General features: G+C 30.2%; 1 protein-coding gene across 1 annotated transcript in view; it reads right to left on the bottom strand.

Moving 5' to 3' along the window:
- Nucleotides 1–22,326, bottom strand: part of LOC129981436 (uncharacterized) — an 86,624-nt gene extending 64,298 nt beyond the window's left edge. Inside the window, exon 1 of the mRNA XM_056092279.1 lies at nt 22,150–22,326. Within this exon, the coding sequence (XP_055948254.1) occupies nt 22,150–22,213 (64 nt within the window). The 5' untranslated portion in view covers nt 22,214–22,326. The remainder of the gene's footprint in view (nt 1–22,149) is intronic.
- Nucleotides 22,327–23,070: the final 744 nt, after the last annotated feature.

Below are 23,070 nucleotides of genomic sequence, written 5' to 3'. Positions count from 1 at the left end.
CTGAGACTTCGGAACTATACTTTCACAGCCCAATCAGATGTAATATTCCGAGGGAAAATTCTTATTATAAAGTGACATTTTTATGGAACAGAATTATATGTCCTCATAATGAAATGAATTCTATGTCACAAAAAGTTATACATATGCAAAAATATAGGTTTTTTTTTTAAACCAACTTTTAAAAGTAACATTTAAAAATGTATAACTCCATATTATAATACGCAGTTTACACCGAGATAACTGAATGCCTAAAACATTCGTTCCATTTATTCACCTATTTTATTTATAGTCAAACCTCCTACTAAAATGAACCTTAAAACAATATCCCAAGAGGTTATTTTCCTTCTTGTGGATCGATGACTGCCATCTGCCTCGGTGCTTCTAGTTTCTTCCGACCGTTTTCCTTAATTCTCTTCTTTCCCTTCTTTCTGAAAGGCAATGTCGCTCCCAAATGGGAACTTAATAGCCAAAGGTCGCTTCGAGCAGCTGACCTACATCCCGTAATGTCCCATGTTAATGGAGGTAATAAGAAATTCCTTTTCGGGACGTTAAATGTTGGGCTGGCACCGTGCCGCAAGAGAGAGAAGATGGTTTGCTTGATGCTCGAGTCTTGCGACCACACGTCATCAAATTTGTGGAAAAACATCGATGTGTCGGAGGAGATGAATGGTGTTGCGACGCAGCGGGACTTTCAGGGGAAACAGTCGAATGGAGAGGACTACATTTTTAAGTTTCGGATAGGGAATCGGTGGTAATCGCATTTTCGGTCCTTTCGGCTGAAAGGCCATCCTGATGCTGGCAGTGTATCGGGAAGTGACAGGGTGTGTATTTCAAATGGAGTCGCTCATTGGTCGATAACACTTTTATATTCGTTTCTAAAAAACTTCATTAGATGAAAATCATGCGACATTTATTGGATAATTCTGGCAACTTCCTTGTAAAATGTGATAAAACATTTCTTCGAATTACTTACATCTAGACTGATTTTGAGTTTTATTTCTTTTAATGTGAGGCAAAAAAATTCCATGTTTTTAAATATAATTAATATCGTGCTCTAAAAATTATTTATTTCTATTTGATGAACTTGCTTCATTTTTATTTTCTCCATATCAGCGAACATAAATCATATGCTTGCATGCATTTTAATCAGCGGAATCTATTGGTGAACATGCGAAGTATTTACATAAATGACAATGTTTTGGGTTTTGTCAATTTACTATTTCTTTATTGTTATTGCTTTGTAAGTTTCCCATTTAGTATTAATGAGTTATTCGGTGTTTAAAGACCACAGTCATGGAACACTGCCATTTCCCTTTTCGACATTCATTATTTTTGTTTTTTTGTTTGATTTGAAGAAATCTGCTGCCGAAGTCCACCAGACACTTTTTAGAAACTTACGGTGATGTTGCTTCGGCAAATTTCAGTTGTCGGTTTTGGTTTCAATGATTTAAGTGAAGGGATTTCGATGTCAATGACAAAGGACAGCCTAGAGGACCAAAAAAAAAAAAAAATTCGAAGACAATCCATTGCAAGACTTATTGGAAGAAAATAGGCGAAAAGTAGTAGAAAATGATGGAAAATATTTTGATTGATATCAAATTTTTCTCAATAATGTTTTTTTAAAGTGAAAAACTGATAAAATACTGGCAAGCTCCTAATATTTAAAAAGAGAGAATCTTCTTTTCTTTTATTTCTTCAAATACTTCCATAGGGGAATGTAATTTAAAATATATTGTCAAATATGATTTTGATTTCACATTATGAAAAGAAAAACTTTATCGGCTGACGACCATCGAAAACTCTTAAAAGCATCGAAAGACATTTGTTATTCAGAAGGCTTGAATCTGTTTTTTGAAGGGCATATGTTTTCTGATAACAGCATCGGAAATACGACTTTTTAAAAAAATAAATCATAATTTTTTTTAAAAAAAATTATTCATTGAAATTCGTTTTAATGGCTTCTTCTTTTTTATAATGAAAAGAATTAATAATGGTCATAACTTTCATACAAAAAAAATGTTTTAAATATTTTCAATAAACTTACTTAAAAATGCATAGAATATTTACCATGTAAAGTCACGGGGAAAAATGGAAAAAGGAGTCACCTGCATTATTCTGCTGCCTATCATTATATGTGAAAACTAAAAGTATTATTTAGAAATTAGTTACCTATACTAAAAGTCGATATGTCTAATCCCATATAGCATGCTTACCTATACTTTAAGGGATTGTCACACATTTAAAATTGTAGAAACTTTAGAATTTCCTATGGCAACACCCATTTCTGATGTCATAGATTCCACATGGAAAAATTGCCCAGAATATACATTTTGGTTCATTTGCGATATTTGCATTTCCTGTGAGGGTTCATTTCCATATTTAGATGGAGTAAGGTTTATACATTTTCTTGATGTAGGGAATCATTTTTTTTTTCACTTTTTTGATACTTTAAAAATATTACGGGTAAAATTTGGTTTCTTCTTCGTGCATGATAAAATATTTAGAATGAAAATTTCTGAGAGAAATTTGATTCTTTTCATCAAAAAATTATTCACGGATATAGAAAATTTTATTAAATTGCATTTGAACTGAATCGCTATTAAGCTGGAAACATCGAAAGTAAAAGTTTTGCTCATACAGCAACACTTGTGACAGGCGTGGAACGCAAATCACATAACATCATTCTAAATGATGATCCATTTTTCTCTGCATATTTTAAATTTCCATCATTGTTGCCTCTTTTTGCACTGTTATTCATCACATATTTTGCTGCTGCTTATTTGAATATAAATTTAAAAGATATAATAATAGGAACAATTATAATCTATATAATTATTGGAATAATAATTATAATTATGAGAGAAATGATTCAGTGGGATGTCTTTCAAAATATCTAGTTTAATAATTGAAAACTTCTATTAGAATGGGTCAGTTTTTGCGTATTATGAAAGTTATTTTAAAAGTTTAAAATTCTTCTCAAAAGAATGAAAGAATAAATCTTTAACGCACTTGAACAAATTGTTTTGACAAAACAAATTGCGATTATTTATACAATTGAAGTCAAATAGAAAAAGGACTCCAAATATTTTATAAAAAAGTCATTTATGATCTCTTGTCTTCTATGTAAGTATAAAAATTTCCTTAAAAAGCATTCACTTATTCCATTTGAAATTTTGTATAAAATTTTGTTTAAAATAAATGTTGCTTATCAAGAGTACTTCGTGCAAAACTATATCTTTTGGAAAGGTTATTCATTCGATATTCAAGTAAACTGAAGTTTATTGCTTTAAAATTTTATTTGATCCGCTTCAACCGTTCATTAAGTATAAAATTACCCAGAATTTGCTTAACAAAAATAGTAGTAAATTGAAATATCATTCAATACTTCGTGAATCATTAAAATTATTTGAAATTCTTCGTTTTCGCATTGTAAAGAATAAATATAAGATATATTTTTCAAACTGAACGTCGTCGATCACATTAAACAGATTAATTTTTCAAATGATAAACCGACATTTTGAAAGCATAGATTATTAAATTGAAAACAGCTGCCACTTAATTCCTAAACATAAACTGACTGATAGGCAATAGAACAGATAGGCACGCATTTATTTATCGCCTAACCAAAACCTCTTCTCTCTTTGTAGGCAGAATTTTTTTTAAAAAAATGTCCACAGCAATGCATATGAATGAAAAAAAATATATATATTTATATAACACATATATAATAGGTTCCAAAGGGAAAAATGCTGTGTATTCGGGATATTAGAAGGCGATAAGAATGAAATTGAGATTGTGAATGAAATAAATGAGAAGGCGTTAGATATCAATAAGACAGACATAGGCACAATGCACTTCTTATGTACAGCTGATCACCTGCCACCACTGAATGTAGCAGAATCGACAGGACTTGTTGTGGCCGACTTCTACCTTTAGCATCCTACCTTCTACCATCCATAACCCTGACCAATTGACCAAACTGACATCATCTTCGAGACAATTGGACCCAAGCAACAAAGTGCTCTATCACTGACCTTCCTCCTCATCTTCCAGTTCACCTACCAATCTTCCTATTAAACAAGGAACAGGCCATCACTTAGGGAAAATCTCCTCGAAATTCTCAATATTCCTTCAAATTCTCGTTTCACAACAACAGAAATCCAAACACTTTCAAACTGTTGGTAAAAAAATTGTCAGTTTTAACATCATGTTCTAAGATTATCTGGTGCCATCAGTACTGTACTGAAGTCATCATTTTCAACTTTCAGATTTTTTCTTACTTCCGAGATTTCTATGCATTCCTTCAAATAGTGGTAAACAGTACCGATTCCTCCACAGATGCATTTATTTTCCTGCATTTTTCCAAATCTTTGGAAATAGGTGGGAAATCTCCCATGTCCTAATATCATTGGATTACCAGTGGATGGTATCTTCTTATTTTGATTTCTGGGTTAGGAATAAAGTCGTAAGTTATTCTTCCTTTTTTAGCTTTGTTTAGGCACAAGCTACTATGTATTGAAATGCAACAAAAGCATTCATTTTCTCGGAAATTTTAAGATCTGGAAATGAAATGAATTCTGTAGGGAAAAAGTTTATCTTTTTGTACATTAACCTTTTTTTCTTTCCGTAAAAAGCTATTTTTGACCGGAAATGACTTCACATTTTAAGATTGTTTTGACCACAAGGTTCAAGCAACTAAAATTGTAAAATCAATAAGTCACGGGTTTTTTTCTTTTCTATCTAGCTCACTTCTTTTTTGATTTCATATTCATATTCGTAGACTGACAGATTGTTAATTTTTCATGGACGAACTTATTCATAAATTTGTCCAAACTTTATATTTCGATGCAAAGACCACATCATATTTCTCTTCATTTTTAAGTTATTGAGCTAGCATACAATATATCAACATCTCCTATTTATAATTCTAAAAACAGTTATTTAGAACTCAAGAGAAATATCAATTTATTTGAAACTACAATATTCTCTGTTAGCAGTACTCTCAACATATGAAAGAAATTAGAAAAGTCATTAATCGTGCAAATTAATAGTTAAATTTGCATGATTGACTCAGTCGGGCCCCTAATTATTCCAGACCGATAAGGACATGATTTTATTTTTGCTGCTGCCATGGCATCGAGTGCGTCGGTTTTAAAACTGCGATACCTCGAACAAGCAGAAATATGATACTCAATTATTACAGTTTCAAAAATTTGTGAAAAAGGAATTCTAACTATTTAGATTAATAATGTATTTTTAAAATTTCCTTTTACTAAAAAATGGTTTTTAAAGAAAACAATTAGCGTCATTTTTTTTAAAAAATTACTTTAACACAAAATAAACCAATAATGGAGCTTCTTCGTAAAAATTCACTCGTTTTCTCATATAATGTTTAGACTAAAATAAATCTGCCTTTTTAGGGTTAACTACGATTCATAACTCCAATACATTATCCTTAATTGGAAGAAATATTTTCTTTCAAATATTTATTAAAGAAAAACCTATTTATCAACGTCCATTAATTTTCCGTTAATACTGAATATTAACTAGGGCAGATTGTCTCCCGAAGTGTTATTTCTGAGTACAATCCATCAATATCGCATTTCGATCCATCTCGTTACAAACCCCCCCATTAAAGTTTGTGAAAAGAGTGCACAGAATTCAACACGATTTATCATATAATGTGTCATTTCATTTGCCATGGGGGAGGGGGATGTATTCCCTTTCCATGATAAGAAATAACTTATATCGTTGCAGTGTTTTATTTGATACTTTGTTTCATATACAGTGTCTATCTATTGTATATTTTCTTCCTTTACCTCTTGGGTAAATGATTGTTTGTAATCGTTTTACGTTCGTATGTCACATGTTGTAATTAATAAAGCAAACATACAACATAGTACAAGATAACGTACTTGCTATCACATGTAATATGGCCGTGTAGATGCATTTAATCGTGACATCATTGAATTGAATTAAACAAGAAAAGAGGGGAGAAATGGAAGTCATTCTGTCACTGTCAAATGGGTAAGTTTTGAATTGTAGGATGGTATGCAAGAACTTTTTTTAAACAGCAATTTCCAAAAATAAAAATTTCATCAGTACTACCTGTAAAATGCTATCCAATTTTATCTGTTCTATTAAATCATCATTAGAACAGGCAATATTGGATAAATACTTTGGAATTTTATACAGTCTAATCAAGGTCATTTAATTTCAAAACAACAATGTGCTGTGATTTTCCACCACAATTTATAAGTGACATTCATATGTGAAATTCTTCTATAAAATTTCACTCTCGACTTATTTTTTTGGAAGATTAAAATCAAATGATGATTGAAAAATGAGTCCTCTGTAATGGTAGCAATCTGAACAATATCCAGTTAAGTCGGGTTTCATCAAAAATATTTATTTTGAATAAACGTATAGAGCGGATTTTATTTCAACCAGTTTTAAAAATTCTCTGATATAATTGTGCATGGCAGATCAGAATCTTCAACGGGTTTCTCGTTGGTTGCGTTTCAGATCGGTGGCCTCTGAATGCGCTAGTAGCACTCGTGGCGATAAAATGTACTTGGGGAAATTGAATGTGTTCGATCCTGTGGCATTGGCATTCAGGCGCAGAATGCGGGACATATTTGAAGGGCAGCAGCTCATTCCTCCGGATCATTTGCCGGTCATAAACTGACCATTACGGCAGCGTAAGTGCCCTTCCCCTCCTTCTTCTATAAATAGAAAAGGCTTCGGTTAGTAGAGAAAAACTACATTCAGAGCGTTTCACAAATACCATGACTGCGCTCTACGGAAAGTTATTTGAGGAATTTGGCGGGCCTCTTGGCTATCATTGAACAGGAGCTTAGGCAATGTGACACATAGCATTTCCAAATGTAAGGAATAGGACATATTAGAGATAGAAAAATAATAGTATGGATGATCGAGTGATGGCAGGACTAATGAAAATCATGCATGCGGCTTATTCTCCATTGAGTCCATTGAGTGGTCGACTGTAAGCTGATTGCAAGAACAATCAGTTCTGGAAACCGCATTATTCTGTTCCTTTTGGCAAGCACAATATAAGCATGCGCCTCTTTCAGAACATGAGATGAATTTACGTGCACGCAATATAAAACAAGCTTTTTCTAGCCTTCCCTTACTCCGTTGCCGGTGATTCGGTGAACATTTTTGATTTTGTTAGATTTTTTAGAGCGTCAGTGTTGCTGCATTTTGAAGAAATTGTGTTTGTCGCTGAGTGAGCTATTAGAGGAGGTCTTAGTTTTTACATTAAATTTATAGACAAAACGTGTATCATAACACAATAGAGTTCTTAAGTGATATTCGTATATAAAAAACGTTATATATATATATATATATATATATATATATATATATATATATATATATATATATATATATATATATATATATATATATATATATATATATATATATATATATATATATATATATATATACTAGTTAGGCTGTTAAGTGTGGCTGATAGTACAGAGCGAATTTGCATATCTGATAGAGTCTGAACAACGTGGCCACATGATTCTGCCTGTGTGAAAGAAATGATAGAGTTGCAAAAATTTCAATACTGATACTAGTTGCAAAAATTTCAATTGTTTCTTTCTCTTTATAGAATTTTGAAAAGTAAGGTGGGTCGTATTGTTCCTTAAGTGTCGATACGATTAGGTACTTAATTATAGGATTATGATTTTAAGTTATGGATTATATATTATTCTCATTCCTTTCTCCCACTTAATACGAGTTATAGAGCCTGGTGGTAAGGTCTCGGTTACAGAAACGGAGGATTTCATGTTCGAGACCCGATTCCACTAAAATAAAGTCCTATAAGTGGGTCTGGTGCATGTTAAATCCGTCGGGCCAAACGTCCTCCCGCTGGTGTAGTGTGGAAGTTTGGAGAAGGAGGGGTGCCAACTCAGGTGTCGTCCTCGTCATCTGATCGTGGTTCAAAATGATGAGGTCCTTCCCAAAATAGTCCTAGCGTTGCTTTAAAGGAACGTTAATATAACTAAACTTCCACTTCTTACAAAGCTGGGCCGATGAATAAGATATCCGCAGACAGGACTTATTAACTTTTGATGTAGAGTACGATATTAAAAGGCAAATAGCTTCTATTTTTATTATGAAAGAGTATGCGTATTTGTACCAAATCATTACACATAGTGAATGCAATGATTAGAAAAGAAAGGAGAATCATCAGTAGAATCAACGTTTGGAAAAAAATTTCACCCATCTTATAACAGGCTATGGTCCTGCATCAAAACTCAACTCTGTAATTTGAAGATATTTAATAATTTTATGGAATGACTTCATGATTTTGTGGATCGTATTATATATATTATAAAAGATGATTTCTTCGCTAAAACTAAGATATTATTTTGGTTAAAAAATGCATGAAATGCAATGAATGAATTATAATAGAAACAAAAAGAGTGAATTAGTAAGAAACTGACCAACTTACTTCTGCTTGTAATAAATACGTTACGTTTATATCTTACATTTCATGTAATTAATTAAACTAATAAGGATTAGTTTTATATACACAAGTTTTATATACAAACCTTAAAAGACTGCATCTTCTCTTATAATTATACAAATATGAAGAATTTCTGTAATTCAGACCGAATGTGTGACTTTGCCGTGATAACTGACGATTTGAACAGCAAAGCGCTTTTAATTTCTTTCCATTTATATTTTTATAAAAGATAAATCCTTTGAAACAAATGAATAAATCCAATGTAGAGAAGGAGATGATGATCTCTCCGGTTCTCCTTTCTACTCCTTCGTAAGGATCTGTTCTTCGTTGTCTCTACATTTAAAATGACCCAATGGAAATGCATGCGCAAAGATAAAACTCTGATTTCACTTTTATTTTCGTCATTTCAAAAATATCTTTTTGATAAAGATAATAAAGCTGATAAACAGTGACAGGCATATCGAAGATTGCAACCCATCGCCATCATAACGTGGGGAAAAAAATATATTTGTTGGAGAGGTTACGAGAATGTTGACTTTTATAAATGACATGAACCATTTATATAATATTTTCATTAAATGTGATCTGAAACACAAGTAACACATTTTTTTAATACATTTTAGAATATACTGAATAAAAATGAGCAATGGAAAAGTATTCTGACCCATTAGAGAATGAATCTAAAATTTAACAAAATATTTTCAGTTTCGGTGTGTAATGCCTCACAAATCCATCCATCTAATTATGTACGTTTTGGATTAGTTTGCCACAAACATAGGGTCAGGCACATAGGCATAATACCAGCAAAAAAAATCGTATACAAGACAGAACATTTCGATATTTATCAGGATCTAGAGGAATTTTTTTGACGATTGCAATATTTTTTTTTCATGGAGATTTCGCGTCATAGAGGGTAAAAAGTATTTGAAATTATTTGAAATTTCTCCTTGGCCTAATTTGTTCCGTAGTTGCAGAGAGGAATAATTCATGATTTCAGAATAAATTTTAGACTCCGCATTCGAAAACTGAAGGGTTAAACGCCAGCCTTTTTTATTTGGTCCTGCTTAAAATTTTCTTTAAAAGAGAGTGTCTTTTGAATTCGTCGACCCAAATTCTTACTTCCATTCTAGGAAAGAAAAACTATTATCACGTACACAAACACAGCAAGAAAAGAAGAAAATGTTTGACGCGTCTATCAAGCGATTTAATTCTTGAGTTTGACTTCTCATTTAGCTGGCCTCTTGCCAGAATCCTCCAATCAATTAATCAATTGCCCGAAGTGATCAAAAGAACATATGTATTTGGCTGTCTTACTCCTCATGAACTAGGAGCGATGATTTATCATTGGGAATTTTTATGAAATCCACGTAAACAGAATCGATTCCTTTTCAAAACACGGCCTACCATTTCTAGGAAGGAAAATTCTCGGAAAGCGTGGGCCCTTTCCATTCTTGGAAAATTTTACAGACTCTTGCATCGATCGTTTAATTTATTCTCCCACAAAGTTGCGGCAAATAGTTAATATGTCTGGCTGCATATTTTTAAGTTCTCGCATCGAAGTTTTCAATAAATATTTAAATTTTCTTGAAAAGATGTGGCGAATCGGAGAGACAGAGGTAACATTATCCAGAAGTCTCATTCGAAGCCAGCGCTGCAGGTAAAGATTCTAAATGGTTCTTCTCGTTCTATTATTCTAAGTTGAAATCCGGGAGCTTCCTTCTTCAGAAAAAATGTAACCAGTTTTTTTTTTTTTTTTTTTTTTTTTTTTTTGCGTTGGATATTACAGTTAAATTTAAATATACAAAAGTTTTTTCCCCCTTCCTGTTTCCTTAGGGAATTTTAGAAAAGCATGCTCTTCCTCTTCTAATTTAAAAATATTCGCATATTAAGAATTCGACTAGTTGTTAAATTTACAGAGATGTTTTACGAGTTTCAGCAATATTGATCTTTTTTTCGCTCTTCTCAATTTTTTTGTGTTTTAAAAACTAAATGTATACTTTTAGAGCACTTTAACACTTTCGTTTCTCTTAACGTGTATATATATATATATATATATATATATATATATATATATATATAATGTATTTTTCTCTTTCCTCTTTTTAGAATGATAGCATTTAATGATTCGTTACTATTTATGAATTGATTTAAGTGTTATTCATCGGCATTTTTAAAGCGATACTTTCAAAACAAACCTTGATACCCAAATGAAGTTATCATGGGTCGCTTCATTGCAAACCATTGCATCTAATGCTGCCACATTTAAGCCGTAATGGTTTCTTGAAATTAGATGCGTAATAAGAAAAGGTTTTTCAGTATTTAAATTAGATTTGTAATTAAAAAATGAAACGAAAGGTTAATATTTTTTCTCAACACATTTAATGAATTACTTAAAAGCCATTTTTGAGCTGCTTTAAAATTGTTAGAATAAACTTTTAATTGATATTACTTTTATCTCCATGCAATTTTTTAAAATAAAATTATTAAATTTCCAAAAACATTTTAGAGTACATTTTACAATAATATCTTTCCTTATTTTAGTTACTGTGGCGACGATAGTTAAGAAAAGTTAAGAAAAAAAAATCAAAATCCGTATAAGGGCTGTATGGTGGAATATCCACCGGGCTCAAGAATGGATAACGCTCCTTTATTCTGCACGAAAACGGGAAACATGGGTAACAAAATATAGACGAAGTGGGAAAAAAACAGTATTTTCAGAAATAAACGATATACAAACAACCAATCGTTATGATACAGTTAAAATAGCACGAAATGCCAACAGATAACGGAAGATCTGCACTCCAAAGAGAGAATTCACTCGATTATTCACTCTCTTGTCTAGACCAATACTATCGCTTGATTTTCTGTAGCTTCCATAGCCACGGGCATGAAATATTTTAGAATAAATGCAAGAATTCGAGTCTCATCGAGTCGAGCTATCGCCAAGATTTTCAAATAATCGTCTTCATTCCATTCTGCCATCAAATTCGTCGCTAACTCCGCAAATGGTCTCGTAGGCTGGAGGGTAATCAGTAACTTAGCATCCGTGAAGAGTTATTGTAGGACTTTCTTTCTTCCCACGGAACTCACCGTGGTGGAATAATTAATTTATATATTAAATTAATATTTTATACTAATTTATATGCCAATGTTATATCACTTTTTTTTTTTGCATTGTAAAACCAGAGAATCGAGCTAAAATAATGTGATATTATAGTATTTGGAAATGCGTGGCAAAAATTTGAATTCGGGGAAGCAATTTGACGTTAATGAAGCCAATAGGAATCGAATTGGATTAAAAATTTATTTTGAATACATTTGGTTCATGATTAAAAACAACTCAGTTGAAAAATATTTGGTCCCAAAATACTTATTGTACTACGACATGGTACATTCATATCTATCACAAATGAAATGAAATCACATTTTTTTTTTCCCAATTTGGTCTGGAAAACTGTTGCAAAGGAATTGAAACAATTGTCCGCATCTATCATTCGAATCAAACTTCTTAGTATGGATGTTGCATTTTTGTATTTTAGGTAGACGAAGAGAGCAACACCTGTGCTATCACCCAATTCTCCAAACTTCCATACCACATGCACCAAAAGGAGTTTGATTCTCAATGTCCCATTGAATGAATGTCTATCATTCCCTATATTCAGTAAATCTTCGATTGAAATAAATCTCTAAGTTATTATCGGAAAGAGAGTTTGGCAGCTCTTTTATTTTCTTTGTTTTGTTTTGTAGATCTTTAAGTTAATAATTTGTCATTAAATTTTTGGTTCAAAAAATAAAAAATATATAAATTTAAAAAAAATGTCATTCCACTTCATAAAATGTTCATTATTTTTTCAATTTTATTTCTTAAATACAGAAATCAAATATGGTTTGTGAATGCTTTTATTCATAATATATAACCCAATATTAACGAAACATAAGTTCATTTTTACCTGTCGAATAACGAATAAAAAGGATAATGGAAGAAGACTCAAGGTAATATAAAAATAGGGTAGTATCACATCTTGAATTTCATGGGCTTGTTTTTATATCATTTTTAAAAGTTTACTTAAAAAATGAACTTAATTATAATAATGATAACGCGCACTCAAGAAATGTTTTGAATAATGTAGAAACGTGCCTGTATGTGTATAAAAGAAATTAAAAAAGAGTTACTCGAAAATAAAATGAGTATTATTAAATTTTTTATAATTTTAAAGCTTTGCATTTTTTTTTTCTTTTAATACTCTTTTGACTTCGATTGAGTTCATTGTAACTGAATGGAACTTTTTAATAATGATAATAAAATATGCTTTCATTTTTGAATAGATAAAAATGCCATGATTACTTGGTATCAGAAAAAAAAACATGTAACAAATGTGAGATAATAAGACAAACCGTTTTTTGCCATATTTAGGGGGAAAAAAAATCCTAATCATTTTGAAAAGAAAAAACACAAATAGTCCATTCAATTCATTTCCACTAATGATTGCTAATGTATCACAAACAGATTTTTTTTTTTGTCTTTTATAATGAATCCATCGTCTGCGTCTTCAAAGAAGCGGCTCATTGTCTCCGATAATTGGCACTTTTTATAACCTATCTTTTAGAAAGTGTAGAGATATGCCCAAGGTTTATTTTTTGGATTGCAACACGAATTCTTTACCTAAAAAATGGCTTATATTTTGTTTCAGAATATATTTTCAATTTATTTATTTTCACATTTAAAATTGTTAACAAAAAATAAACCGTTTATAAGTGCGCTTTTTAATTCATCCAGAATTTTTTCATGAAGCAGAAAACTGTTTTAATATGAAACAAACACATTATTCCTGAAACATTAACAAAACATTACAATTTTTAAACATTTTTGTATTGCAGATTGCTCAATCAATAAAAATATTTACGAAATGTTTTGATTGAAAGCAGGATTGAAAGGATGGTGAATAAATAACATCTTTTTTTAACAATATTTTTACAACTAAATTTTAAACCATACTCCTCAACTAAATTCACTAAATTTATAAAATTTTGAATATTGTCTGATAAGAATAACAATGAGCTCTAAACGAAATGAAACTTTATTCCGAAGAAAAATACTGCCAAACAAAAAAAAAAGCATGGTACTGAAAAAAATTTTACAAATAAAAATAGATTTATAAAATCAACACCTTTGAAGGAATAAAAAAGTGAATGAATAGTGAATCAGTCCTGATCTATTTTTATTTAGCTACACCGCATTTATTATCGTTCATTATTATCTACGCATTATTACTTACAATTTACTGTAGATGATTTTTTTTTATCTACACAGCATTGATATTAATCGCTCGAATTCTTCCTATTCATTTGCCGTTTACTACATTAAGATCCCTACGCTTATTATTCGCATTCCATTTGTTTTTACAATAATGGAAACACTTTAGAAAATCATTTCTACAAGTGTTAAAGCTAATGCGTGTGCATGCATGCCTTATTTGGCTGTTGACATTTTACAGTGCATATCTTCGATCAAGAACAGTCCGATGTGTCCCCAACATACTTTGGGGATGAAAATATACTCATGAAACTGATTCGTTCAAATTTTAATTACAAATTTAATAAATTAAAAATGAAATTTTTCCACAAAAACTCCCGAAGATATTATCATTCAAAAAAGAACAAACAAGAAAAGTTGATTTTTATTTCTCACTAGCTGCCTTTGGAGACCAGTCTGTTCGCCAAACTTAATTCTCGTTAAGCTTTTCAATTAAATATTTTATGCAACTTGTCTTAAATAGCTTCTTCATCAAAATATTTTTAGGCTTCAAATTTTGATAGTCATATAATTAGCCCATACAATTATAAAGGTCTTAATATATTTATATATTTCTATAATTTTCTTCCGTAAAAAGATTATGTATGTAAAGATATGCTTTTTTATAAAATAATTTGATGAATAAAATAAATTTTTTTTCATCGTTAGGTGATTTTTTTTGTACCGGTAAACTAAAATCCTTTATGATGCTAGATATTTTATGACATGTAAATTTTATACGCAACTTTCTAATATCTTGTGAATAATCTTGTAAGGTAAGTAAATGTCTGGTGTACTTGTTGGCTTTTTTTAATTATTTTCTGATATTATTTTAGTATAGGTCATGAAAGCAAAAGAAACAGAACGCTCTCAAATACAGTACGGATTAAATGCCTGTCACAGTTTGAAGTATCCGAAAATTTTCCTCGAAGTTGATTTACATAGAATATTCAACTGACAGGCAGTAAAGCCAATATGCCTGCGTAATTGCATGTTTTTTTTTTTTTTTTTTTTTGTCACGGAAAGAACTACCGCATCTATCATATAAATATATAAATACATGATGACAAATTAAACGTGATTGTGTTTGTTCTGTCACATCTCATTTTTCTGTATGACTGTGTGTTTACATTTTTCTCCGACATTTTTGAGAAGAAAAAGGTTCTATTCAGTTTCTTTTGGGTGCCGTGAAACAGACGATTATCGTACGGAAACATTCAACGCTTCCACTTAACAATTCAGAAATTAGAAGCCAGAATTTTAAAAGTTCGAGGAGAAGTTATTAAATCCAAATAATTTTTTTAATCTTAATGGCTTTTTATGATTTATATTAATATAAAAATTTTAATACAATACACTGGTATATTTATTTATCAGAAAATTTGTAAAATGAAAAATAAAAGATGAATAAATAAGATTATTTTAAATACATTACAAAAAAGCCTGTCAGTGAAGTTTAGATGTATTGCTCTTTAATGCAAATGAAAGTGAACATTATTAATAAATTATACGAAGTTAGAAGAAAAGATTTAAGAATTATTAAAAATACATTAGAAATAAAATTTTAATACAGAAATTAGAAAAGCAAAGAGAATGTAAAAAAAAAATCCAACAATTTCAAACAGTAACGAAATCTTTTAAATATTATAAAAGCAATATGACAATAAATTCCAACTTTAAACGGACTGTATTCGTATCGTATTAGCATTTACTGACTTCACAAGTTCAAACATACACGAATATAAAGGAAGTAAAATAAATAATTTTGTAAAATATTATATTTTGACAGCTTTTTTTTCTATCTTGAATGTACAAAAGAAGGAAAGAAAAGATTCTTCGAGACTTTATTACAAATGTTCCAAATACGCTGATTTAAACTTCTAATATATTAGACAACCGTAAAGTATCCACTTTCTTTGAAGTGATGAAATGTCAATAGTCCTGTATGGCAGTGGCGACAGTCTGATTTATCTATGAGTCAGTAGACAATTTATGAATTGGAATGTAACCAAGAAGCGAGTCTAGAATTCTCTAAAGTCGATGGCTTCTCTGAATCTCCTTTGGCCGGAGATCAGAGAAACTGAACTAAAGATAATGGTCTGAAAATTCTTGGTTCGTACTAATTGAATTATCACAGAAATGAATGCCAAGTTTCGGCAGAAATTCGAATAAAATTATGACAAATATTTGTCTCAATTTATTTTGAGAAGTTTGTATTTTCAAAAGAAGCAAAATCCATCTTTTTTTCGCAAAAGATAATCTTTGCATTCGAGCTTTCATTGAAATTTTCGATACAATTGAGAAACGATATCGTCAACTGTGGTTTGTGGGCACACCACGTCCATAAGGTTGGTGCCTAAATTAAAAGAAGTATAAATGTACCTATAGAAATAATTCCTAATGCTTCCCTTCTTCCAAGAAATACTCTTTAACCTCCTCCCAAGAAATATTGGGTTGGCAACTAAGTAATTGCGGATTTTTTTTAGAAAATCAAAGACAATTTTTTCAGGGAACTAAATAACTTTATTCTGTAATGTATTGCCCATTTTGATCAATGACCTTTTGCCATCTTTCAGGCAGCATCATAATCCCACGGAAGCTCTTCGTTGCAGGAATCCAGTTACTTTTGAAAAAATCCACCAATCGTTCTATAATTTTTCTGAGGTGTGTATAGAGGATCGCGGTCGTATCTTTAATCATCTTTTAAGAACCAAAGCTTAATAAAAGTGAATTTATTAATTCTGCGTTATTACCATATTTTTTCAGACAACCCATTTTGAAACATGTTTGTTGTGGTTTGTTTTATCATTATTTCATGCTTGGCCTACTTTTTTTTAAAAATCATCCTATATACAGAATATAGGAATTGAAGAGCAAAAATGAATAACTAGTTTCAACTGAAATTGAAATATAAATATCAGAAATTTAGTTTTCGAATAATCTATTTTAAAAGATTGCCTGCGCCAGATTAGAGACTTCGTTTTCAGGAATGCTGGATATTTTTTGTAGATGAAACTTACTTGGAGAGAGAAAGTACAACTATTTTTTAACCTATCGACTTTGTAATTGACAGAAGTAGAGCGTCGTTATTTGAAATTCCGCTTTAATCGACGTCGTTCGAATAAATTAAGAATCATATATAGCAGATTCCAAAATTTCTAGATGAATGACTGAGTTTCGCTATTCCTGAGCAATCGAAACACGTGATACTTGTGCACCATTAAAATTTCTGGCGATTCTTTGCAAATTAGACCACGTTAATGGCATCATTTTTAATATTTAATAATTATTTGCACGTGCGTTTGGTTTCTTTTAATCTGATTAAGTTTCATTCGTGTTTTTTTATATGATTGACTCATAGCATAACTACAAACATTCGTATTCAAGCTTTTTTTTTCAAGATAGGATTTGATGATTAGTTTGTTTGTTCTGCGACTTTTCTTTTTGTCTAGAAGCATATCTGAACTTCAATGCTTATTACAGGATATGGAACATAAAGAATGTTCCTTATTCTTTTCTTAATGAGCATTCTCGTGTAAATTGTGTAAAAGGAATTCAATAGCATATATTAGGTAAGAGGGTAAACAAACATAATACGTTCAAAGAAATATTTGTTGCCCGGGTTTTCATTAACTGATAACAGATCATAGACTTTTATGGGAATTTGACTCATTTGCACTAAAGAGGAAAAATTATTTAAAACAAAAATAGAATTAATTTGCTACAAATGTAACAAAAGGCGGCGACATTCGCCTTGCCACTCTCGTTTTTGGGTCATTACTCCCAAAAACGAGAGTGCTCCATTCCAGTAGTACTTGTGCTACCGATCTAATGACACCACTGTCAGGGAGTAAATTTTTCTGAACTATTTATGTAACGAAATTTGGTTGTATATCTAGAACCAGCCAATACGTCTTTGTTTTCCAAATATGTCGAATATTTAATGCCTTCTTCTTAAACGTGAGAGGGCGTGTTTGTTATTAGATCATGTTTTATGGCATTTAAATCGATTAATGCTCAGCTCAAAAGATCTTTAACCGACTCTCTACCAAACGTTTCCTAATTTTAACACTATTTTTATCTTTGCCGCAAATATGATGTCATTAAATAGAAATTCAACTGCTTGTCTTTGCTTTAAAAAAATTGAAATGTTGACATAGCAAAATATAAGCTATTTCATCCAACAAGAAGTGATGCAGAGATAAAATTTCAACGATAATTTTTGTATGGAATTTATAGTGCCAATGTTATAATCTAAAGATTATAAGTCCCAAATTTAATTTGAAAATACATATTCCAGTGTAGAGGAAAAAAAAGGAAAAAAGAAAGAAGAATGTGCTTTCTGTCATCGGAAGAAGATCAAGGTTTAGCCACAAAAACCTATATCTACCTATCAGTTATCTACCTATTAATTTTTTCACATCATTGGCAAAAGCCCTTTCATCGACACATGCAAAATGTATTGAAAGAAGAAAGTTAGACTATCGTTTGAATAATTAGAATATAAGCGTACGACTTACGAGTGTTTTCCTGTCGAGTAGTATTTGTTTCTGGCCACAAGGACAGTGTTAATGGGGTATTATAATTTAGATATTTTTTTGAGCCAGTACGTATTTCATTCAAGCAGCATCTAAGATTAAAATTAGGAACTTATATTATATTTTTGTATATATTCATAAACTTAATTTTCATTCAGTCTATTTCATTCAGTCTACATTTGTAAAGATTTAATAAAATTTATAATAATATAAATGTTTGAATAATATAACTCCGAAGTATTCGATATACTTGCTTTAGTAGCATCAAAACATTTGAGGCAAATCCGTATGAGGCGAAGAGAGTCAGATCATTGATGGAATACAGATTCGACATTCGTCAAATGTTCACTGTATATAATACACAATTTCTGGAATTGCGTATAAACACCATTAATAAATGAAACACATTTGACATATGGAAAACATTATCACAAATATGGGACACGTCATCGTCTTGAAATGCTGACTGTTGGATTTATTACCATGTTATAAGCGCGAATGAACTAGCAAATTTGTTAAAACTTTATTATAAATATGTGTATTAAATCAGTTTGTCTCATAATAATAATCAAAAAGATCTGAGATAAATTGTGTACTAGACATATTGACCTATTTTCTTGCTGTGCATAATTTAATAATTATAAATACTTTATTATAATCATTTTTTCTTTATTAATGAATGATTTTTTTTAGTTTCATGATGTTTTTATTTGTGAGCGTTTTATTTATGTTGTTTTTATCCAACTTAGGAGCCACAACGAAAAGTCATGTTTTTTTAATTCCATTCAGAAGTTTACTTTCAAAAACACTGTTGTGAATGACATAATTTGAAGGGAGATTTCAAACTATTATGATGGGTGGTTTAGAAATGAAATGAAAAGTTTTTAAAAAAAAACCTTAATATCATTATTTAGTTTTATTTTTCTCTTTCATATCTATACTTATTTATAAAGCTCAATGTGTGTGTGTGTGTGTGTGTGTTGGCGTTCCACAGGCCAGACCATTTGATCTACAGCTACCAAATTTGGTACACGTATACCTTAGAGGTCGGGAATGTGCACCTGGGGTCCCTTTTTTTTTAATTTTTAATTAGAATTTTAATTATTAATTAAAAACTAACTTTCCAGCCAAAAAAATCTTCCATTTTCTCCACCGACAAATGAGTAAGGCTTCAGGTATTTTTTTCCCAACAGTAATGAGGCTAGGCTTAAGATTTTTCGGCCGATTATTTCAAACAATTCTGTTTATTTTCTTAATGTTTGATGCACTTAAAATTAAACATTGTTATTTAACAGATCTTTCAGATTCATTCTGAAGTACTTTTGAATTAAAATAAAGCAGAATAAAGGAAATTAAAAATTTCTAATCCGCATAGCGTTACCCCAACTGGAGTAGAAAATTTACGCATTTGCGTTACCGTAATTGGTGTTGAAAATTCACGCATGCGCATTGTGTTCTGATTGTTGACAATTATTATCAACGGATGATTCTTTATTTAAATTATTTTTAGGTTAGTTGCATGCTTTTGTAATTAAATTGTATTTATGTTAGTTATATACTTTTTGTATATGCTTATAGTTTTAAATATATCGTTTTTAAGTAGTTTTTTTAGACTGTTTTCAACCGATTTTTTTTAAACGATTCGTTTTATTTTCTTAGTGTTTGATGCATTTAAAATTAAATATTGTTAATGAATCGATCTGGTCATGATGAATCTGAGAAAATTTTGTTGACAAATTCTTGAAATATTACATAAATTAAGAAAGATATTCTTTAGCGCCCATAAAGTTTAAACGCTCAGTGACTCTGTTTTCAGTAATCATATTATTAAAAAAAATGCTTTGTTTCAGTAAAAAATATTATTATATTAATTGCAGATTAATCCTTTCCACTTTAATTTAAAGTATAAATTCTACGGCAGCTAACAGAAAATGAGAGAGATACATATTACGTTATGACTGAAGGGCTTTATAATATTATGAGTGAATTAATTATATGACTATCGAAATTTGAAGTTTTAAAATATTTTGACGAAGAAGCTATTAAAGTAGGAATTGCATAAAATATTTAATTATTAAAATTTTAACGAACATTAAGATTGGCGAACCGGCTGGTCGCCAAAGGCGGCTAGTATGGAATAAAATTGAAGCCTAGTATAGGCAATATTTAGTCATGTAACGGATTTAACATACAATTGCGTTAAAAAATGTGTCTCTTCTTGAAACATGTTCAAGCAAATGTTATACAATAAAACATGGTTCGTTTTTTCCATGATAAATTATATAATTCTTATGATAATTTTATAACAGTTACGAATTTATTTTTATAACAGTACTATTTTTACTTAAAACTTATTAACTGCATGCTGATGAGTTAGATTTACTCTTCATTCGTATCTTTTACTTATTACATGTTTGAAAATATATTTCAAATTGTTGCCAAGCAAAATTTAAAAACTAAGTTAATAGTTTTCAAATACATATTCTGGAAGTAATAAGTATACGTGAGATATAATATTACTTCATTATAATATACACATATGATAACATTAGCAACGATTTCAATAAAAGAATTTTGAATCATTTTATGAAAAAGTAATTTTGAATCCTTGGTCTGATGTTCCATAGTTATCTCTTTCAAGTCTGCAGGTATGTTTTTCATCCTACATTTCTAGTCATATTTTACATACGATGGTAAATATTTTATATCATTGTTACAAAAAAATTGGCATAGTCCCTTGCAATTCAGACATATAGGAACAAAATAAGAAATTAAAAATTGCATTTCATCAATTGAAAAGTCATTTTTTTAAATGTGATATTTTCAAAATCCTTTCGGTTCAAAGAAAATAATAAAAATCACGGAGTATGTTCATATAAAAAAAGAAGAAAAAAACAATATATTGATCTGTTATAAAAATGTTCTCACAAATAATTTTTTCTCTTAAGAAATCATATTATATTAGCCTTGTGAACGCAGCTGTAAATATTTTGAGAAAAATAAATTGTAAAGAACTAAATTGCAACTTTTAACAAATAATAAAACACGAATATCAGTTTTTTAAACTACGATAGTAGAATATGGCTTCAACTTTGGAATTATTGAACTTCGATGCTCATATTGATTGTTTCTTTTGGCTATTCTAGTTTTTGCCCATCTGAGCTTACATTTGTGGCTTTCGAATAATTAGAAATCATAAATGATTATGCCAAATGATTTTTTTTTAATTTCTAAAGTAATATATATATATATATAATATATATATATATATATATATATATATATATATATATATATATATATATATATATATATATATATATATATATATATATATATATATATATATATATATATATATATATATATATAATATATATAGTGGATGCACAGTATAGAGTGTCATTTTAGAACGATGCTTATATTTATTCCAAAAAGGAATATTTACCTCCTGAAAATCACAATCATCAATGGAAGCTCCTACACCAATGAGAACTCACAAATGCTACAACGTTAATAATTTATAGGATAAATTGTAACTACTAAAATATCTTTTACACATATTACTATAAAAATAACATTCATTCTTTCAAATTCGCGAAAAGAAATGATAGCTGCCAGCTAAAAATTTGAGGAACTAAACGATAACTCACAAATGATACAGAAGTAAAAAATTATAGAAAAAAAAACTGGTAAACTAAAGCACAAGTTTTAACACATAATTAATTTTAAAAAACACACACGTCAGTTTTGAAATATGAAAGTAAACTACCGCTACTTGAAACAACAGCATCGAACACTGAATTCTAACTCACAATTGGTCATTTCTTCCAATTCCTCCAACTCTTCCCGCGTGAGTTTGCTGTTGTGTTTCCCCATGCCTGCTTCAACAGGACATCTTCTGGATACCCCGAGGACTCCCCGGATGAATTCCACGATGGACACTGATGGGACGACTTCTCCCGTTTGCGGAACTCCCAGGAATGTCCCGAAGAGGGACACCGTCAACACAAGAGGTCGCCATGGAGATGACCTTGAAGGGGGAGCATGCGTGCAGCAAAGGGGATAAAACTGAGGGGGGCGGCCGCCTCTCTTTTTTGCACTGAAGTTTGGCTTCGATTTTTGGGAAGAGGATCTTAAGGACAAAAGGGGGTGATTGAAAGCAGGAAATGGTTCTTGGTGGTACTAATGAGTTTCAATTCCTGTTAAATTCAATTTTATTTTTACGGGACGTTAAAAGAAATTTTCTGAAGTATAGACATAATACGACGCATTGTATAAAAATTATCAAATGTCTGTTTTATAAATTGATATCATAGTTTTAGAGCATGATTTTAAATGGCAACAAAAATGTAACATTTGATTGTAAGGATGATATTTTCTCTAATGTACTAGATTATAAATATTTTTAGCAGGTTTAAAGAAGATTTTTTATCATAAATTAATGTTACAGATATGGGTTTCGACTATTTTTAAGTTGATATTTTCGACTATTTTTAAAAGGGCTGTTAAATATTTGCAAAATTCAGTAATTTCAAATTTCCAATTTTTTTCATATCAAAAATTTATTTTATTTCCTTTATTTTAATATGAGGAGGTAATGAATTTTTTTTATTATATATTTTAATATGTAATGGCATTATGCTGTAATTAATATATTAATATTGTAAATATTAATTTGATAGCTAAGTGCATTAAAAGAATTTAGTAATTTGATATTTATTTAAAGATCAAGG

This window comes from Argiope bruennichi, chromosome 1 (genome assembly GCF_947563725.1).
Source record: "Argiope bruennichi chromosome 1, qqArgBrue1.1, whole genome shotgun sequence".
NCBI lineage: Eukaryota > Metazoa > Arthropoda > Arachnida > Araneae > Araneidae > Argiope > Argiope bruennichi.
This window is presented reverse-complemented; position numbering and strand designations above follow the sequence as displayed.